The 6,240-nt window shown below is 39.5% G+C and overlaps 1 protein-coding gene across 1 annotated transcript; it reads left to right on the plus strand.

Moving 5' to 3' along the window:
- Positions 1-299: 299 nt before the first annotated feature.
- Positions 300-2,941, plus strand: LOC106564687 (homeobox protein MSH-C-like). Its single transcript, XM_014130935.3, has 2 exons — positions 300-847; positions 1,379-2,941. The coding sequence occupies exons 1-2, from the start codon at positions 412-414 to the stop codon at positions 1,792-1,794; spliced, it is 852 nt and encodes a 283-aa protein (XP_013986410.1). The 5' UTR covers positions 300-411; the 3' UTR covers positions 1,795-2,941.
- The last annotated feature ends 3,299 nt before the right edge of the window (positions 2,942-6,240 follow it).

Genomic DNA, 6,240 nt, shown 5'->3' on the forward strand with positions numbered 1-6,240 from the left:
TGCTCAACTAATGGATGTAAATACTCATGAGGCCTCCCCACTGGTTAATTGCGCTAAAATTGGTCTACTTTGTGTTCCGCGGAGACAAAAACCCCTTGAGCTATCAATGCACCAGCTCCGCACGGGGTCTGTATGATTAAAACTTCTTGTCTCTTTCAAAGGGCCTCTTGATGTCTCTTGGAAGGCAGAGGGCCAATGGGGACGGAGGAAAGGAGAGCTGGAGACGTCACGATGCCGAGCTGAGACGATGATTGGACGGCGCGGAGAGGGGAACACTTACTGCCCTTTTATAGACGACCCCATCTAGTGAGTTGAGCTACTGGGCAATATTCTGACAGCGTGGACAGCAAGCACCAGACGCTATATTCTCGCACGCGATTCGATTTTCCTGAGCTGGCCAGGCGGAGGTGTATGGCCCCGTACCCCTTTGCGATGAATCCCGTTGGCCTACCGGGGTCTCCGTCCCACGAGATTAAACTCAACCAGAAAGAACAGTCGGATACGGAATGTGAGGAACTTCAACCCAAAGATATGACAACCGACAAAGGATACAAAAGTAAGACGAGCAGTCTTCCATTCAGCGTCGAATCATTGATTTCCAAGAAAACAACCTGCAGGACTTACTATTATTCTCCCTCCTCGGATTCGGGTCTCGTTCAACCGAAGCCTGTGGCGGCGGCGGTGCAGATCACCGAACAGTTTTCTCCAAGGACTTTTTACGGTGAGAGGAAAGTTTCCCCTGAAAACTCGCAGAGCGTGTCGGACTGTCAGAATGACGACAATCAAGATTTTTGTGAGAAAGACCAGAGCACTTGGTTCCAGACGTCATCTTTCTCGACTCCCCCTCGTAAGTCCCTGCTAATTAGGCCAACTATTCCCTATTGTTTGTCTATTATAATAATAATATATAGGAGTAGTTTCTATTATTAGTCTATTATTGATTTATTACATCGGTATTACCTCACGTAGTAGATCATTATAAGCCTACCTCACATAAGTTGTCATCACTGTGGTCGTGCCTGTCAATCCAAAAATCTATAGAATTTGACTCGAAATGTCCCTATATCAGTCTAATAATACAATGTTATTTCAGAGTAGCCTGATAGGTCTAAACTGTGCACCATTAGACAAAGTTTGTCATAGGCCTATTTTGGAATTGGAAAATTGCTAGGCCTATCCATTAAAAGCCACGGTGCGGGAATAAACCTTATGGCAATGTCCTTAAATGTATACGTTGTTTGGTGAGACTAATTGTGAAAAAAAAAAAAACGTTTTATTGTCACATATGCGCAGTGAAATGTGTTGTTTTAAAGGGTCAGCAGTGCTTGAGTTTTTCATTTATTAATAACAATACCTTTTAATTTATTTGTCCCTCCAGGAAGCTTAAGTCCACCTCCATGTCCTTTAAGGAAACATAAAAACAACCGAAAACCTCGAACGCCCTTCACTACCTCCCAGCTGCTCGCTCTGGAAAGGAAGTTCCGACAAAAGCAGTACCTCTCCATTGCAGAGCGAGCCGAATTCTCCAACTCCCTCAATTTGACCGAGACCCAGGTCAAAATCTGGTTCCAAAACAGAAGGGCTAAAGCCAAGAGACTTCAGGAGGCCGAGTTGGAAAAGTACAAACTGGCGTCGAAACCCATGCTACCTGCCTTTGCTCTGCCATTCCCCCTGGGAGCGCACATGGGCTCTCCATCTCTCTACGGACATTCTAACGCCTACCCCAGGCCCACTTTACCTGTTCCGGGACTCTTCGGTGGACCTGTCACCTATGGAATGTATTATTTGTCTTGACCTAGATTGTGTATTTACATTTGAGAGAGAATTATATGTCATTTGTATGTCTTCAAACATGGTTGCAACACTTAACTTTACTCCCTGTCTGAAACATGGATATATTTTCCCAGAAAGGCATAATTTCCCAGAAAGCCCATAGGCCTATATTTCTCTACGCGACAGATATCATTTTTAGATATATGTTGTATACGCTCATTAAAGTCAAATAGGCCAATACTTGTGGGACATGTTCTCATGCCTAGATATGCTTAGCCGAATGTTGGCCACATTGTTGATTGAAAGATGGTGATTGCAAGATCATTTTATATCAAAGGCCTGTAGCCCTTATTTTGTATATTTCTGATAGCGATTTCTGATAGTTGAGCAATTATCAATGGCCAAGTTGTTAATGCACGTGAGGCCTTAAAACACAACCCGTTTGCCACTTGCAGCGTGTGTAATTGATCACTAGACCTATACATTTTTGTATCCATTTCGATTATACTCAAAGGGGGGGCATTAACATTAAGTTTATGTAATTTAACAGTCCTAGACAACGGCAATATCCTCGTGCATAATATATAGCCCTGTGCGCCATGCAACGAAAAAGTACTTAAAACAGCCTTATTGAAAGTGCCTTAAAATACCAACTAGGCCTATTTTGAGCTCTCGAAAAGCTTACTTGAACTGTAAAATGTCTGTCATTTGTTTCATTTGTTCAATATTGACGATTTTTCTCATTCAATTGTACGTGCATACAATTATGGAAAATCATGACCAACAGAGTTATGCATGTGTACATTTGCCGTATTTCTTTCCAGTTGCAAGCTCTGTAAATCCGGTTTCTTTTCATGGAGTGAAATATTACTTTAGAAAACAAATGTGCATAAACAATTTGTACTTTTTTACTACGAGAGGCCTTAAGACCAATTACAAATGGGATATTTGTATGATATAAAATTGATTTTATTTTCAAGAAATATAAATAATATCATTGTAAATAGTGTTCACGTGTCCTGCAACTCTGATGGAAGAAGACGCAGGAATATTGATATTTATTAAATATCTCTGTATCTGTACTGTGTACATACATGGTCTTATTTTAATTATTCACTTATACCTGTAAAAACTGATCTCAGTAAATAAACATTATAATTTAAACTTCTGTTGAAATGCTTTTGTCTCGGTCAATGAACACTGATTACACGTATTACACCACACGGGGAACATCAAGATTGAAAGGGAAAATTGACTTGACAGGAACCAGTGTAGGCCTACATTTTCTCCTCATTTTCTCTTCATTTGAAATGTGAGAACAATTTCTAATTTCAAGGTTCAGTATTTAGCCTCCATCTATTTTGAAAAATATTTGTATAATTCGTTCATCTATGACGACTGAAATGGTAAATTGCTGCAACAAAAACGGCAAAAGTTTTCTTGATACTTGCAATGTTTAAACGAACAATATCCTTAGGCTATATATGTTTCTTAACAATTTAATTGTTGTGCGAATTAGGCCTACTTTGACAAGAAAAACTGAATTTATAGGCTACCTTCACAAGACTAGACTTCACACTACCACTAATAGCCGTACTCCTATGAAAATCATGTATTGAAATGTTAATGATAATTATAATCATACGCTTTCATAAGATTTTTCCTTGATATATTGTTTTATTTGTGTGTTGTTCCCATTTGTTAAGCTAAACGGTAGTCGAAACTACAAATGACGATTGGATGCTATGATTGTTTTATTAATCTCTGTCATATTAAACACAATAACAGTAGATTTCAACCAGTATTATTCAATCTATTTCTTAATTGCACATTAACCGTTGTATCATCAATCACCGAGCATTTCGCATAGGCCTACTCAACAAGTGATGATGTGTCTTCATTTCTCCCATGGTGGTTTAGGCTACCGTTTTGGAATGATATGGCATTTTTCACCACCAAGTAGCCTAGGGAACTTGAGCGAAATTGGGAGGATGCTCAGTATTTTGGAAATATGACAATCTCCAAGAAACCCGTCGTGATTTTGGAGTGGTGCGCAAGGGTCCTCATGTTGGAACCACTTCGCACTCCAACACGGTAGTGGGCGATATACACTCATTATTTGTTTCCAGACCAATGGATGCACCAAATAAATAGAAGCACTTCCACAGTTGCGCAGTGTGGGTAAACACATGGACGTGTACGAGGTATTTTGTCAATTTAAGTATTGTAAATAAAACGTTTTTGTAGCCATGTCATTTATGGAAATATTATACCATGCAACGTGTGCTTGTCCTGCATGGCATATAATTATTATATTTTCCACACGTAGGCGTTCGTCTGAAATCTCATGTGTTTGCATTCCGACATTGGCTGTAATATTGGTGCTAACAACTTGCAAGGTTGTCGAACGTTTAGTTTTCAGAGTTAGCATTGAAAATGCAGTTAAGTTTTACATTAGTGCTTGCAATGATTAAACAGCGTTTTGCTCATCTGCAGAAGAAAAGTACAAGCGTTGACATGCTTGTATAATTCAAGACATGTGACTGTTTCAAGTGTCACCACATTGTTTCTTGACAGCAGTACAGAAATGGCAGCTAAGCAAACCCAATAGCAATACCCAACTGAATCCATCATGTGTCTTGGCATTTCTCCTTGGTAAATCCATTTGAATTCAGTCACTTTGACAGCATCCCTTGATTTAACAAAACTTTCCATACATGTTTGTCCATGGAAGAATTGGTCAGAAAGTGACTTTTTGGACCTGGATGCCAAAACATTCAGGAGATAAAGGTGCTCAAAGTTGACTCATGTTGCATACCCTACCATACCATGAGACATCCATGTCTTCACTGGAAAAGATAAACGGTTGAGTTTAATATAATTTAAAAGCTTGCAAACAGGGTTGTCAACATGCTTTTTTAAAAAATAAAAATGTACATTTTAACCTTTAATGTAAATTATCTAAAAACTCATTAACTCTGATATTTTTTCATATTCCCATATGTTGTAGCTTAGACCCTACTTTCCATCATCTGATGTTTTTGTGTTGTGCCCGCCATTGTTTTAGACACAGCATGCTCTTGAATACAGGGTGGGTGTCATTTCAATCATAGAAATAGAATGGACCTATCCCTTTACACCAGTGCTTTCCCAAACTAGGTCAGGCTGTTTTGGAGGACGTGTGACTCGACCTTTCGCCTTTGCCGAGCCCGTTGGGGAGTTGCCGCGATGAGACAAGATAGTAATCACGAAATTGGGGAGAAAAGAATTGGGTAAAAATAAATAAATTGTACTCCCATTTTAGTACATTTATCAGCATGACACCCACCCTGTATTCAAGAGCATGTTTTGTCTCAACCGATGGCGGGCACAACACTAAAACCTCAGATGATGTAATAGGCTCGAAGCTACAACATATTAAAATATGAATGGGTATAAGCTACATCCATTTTTGGACTTATAAATGAATATGTTCCCATTGATTCTTGAAGAATATAACTTATAAATGCCTCATGAGCTTAGTTCAACTGTTGTACCCCTTCAGAACCCTAAATATTAGCTTGTTTTACAAAGAAAACGTAAACAAACACTATATAGCCTCAAAACATGGTTAAAACTATCATTTTGATGTCATGGATGTTGCCTGTTCATGCCCTCTGTTCCTGTGTGCGGATGATTCTGCCATTAGAATAAGGAGACTGTTGAAAAGACCCTAAGCAGCCAACTGCCTAAAGTCAGTACGTGGTTATCTGACAACAGACTCTCTGCATTTAGGCAAGAGAGAATGTATCTTCCAACTTCTCAGTCAAGTGTAATGGTGTAGCGGTGAAGGAAAGATGCTATGTTACATACTTGGGATGTTAACTAGACCAACACATGACAGGTGAACTAATGGTTCTGAAGGTCATTATGAAGGTTTACTCCAGGACAAAGTTTTTGGCAAGAGTAGCCAAGTTCCTGGATACAGAGACTATGAGGACCCTGACAACATCTCCGATCCAGTGCCACTATGACTATGCTTGTATCTTATGGTTCAAGCTTCAAACGACCCAAAACAAACTAATGAAAATTATACTCAAGCTCAGCTCTAGGACGCACATTGGTCCTAATCATTTCAGGAAACTGAACTGGCTTCTGGTTGATCTCTGGGTGGTGCAGATCGAACTGTTGATGGTTTTTGAAGTTATACGTTGGACTAGTAACCGAAAGGTTGCAAGATCGAATCCCCGAGCTGACAAGGTACAAATCTGTCGTTCTGCCCCTGAATAAGGCAGTTAACCCACTGTTCCTAGGCCATCATTGTAAATAAGAATTTGTTCTTAACTGACTTACCTAGTTAAATAAAGGTAAAATAAAAAAAATACATGACCATGCCCCCAATTACATGTCTGGCTATTTTAATTTAATTAGATGACCTCTATACCAGGCAGTGTGTCGGAGGAAGAAGAAGGCCCTAAAAATTGTCAA

This window comes from Salmo salar, chromosome 12 (assembly GCF_965601325.2).
Source record: "Salmo salar chromosome 12, fSalSal1, whole genome shotgun sequence".
NCBI lineage: Eukaryota > Metazoa > Chordata > Actinopteri > Salmoniformes > Salmonidae > Salmo > Salmo salar.

What these genes read in the sequence shown, in the direction of transcription:
- LOC106564687 (XM_014130935.3), top strand. Translation starts at nt 412, where the DNA reads ATGGCCCCGTACCCCTTTGCGATGAATCCCGTTGGCCTACCGGGGTCT. An exon ending in ATCTTTCTCGACTCCCCCTC is followed by an intron (nt 848 to 1,378) that starts GTAAGTCCCTGC and finishes TTGTCCCTCCAG; the next exon opens with GAAGCTTAAGTCCACCTCCA.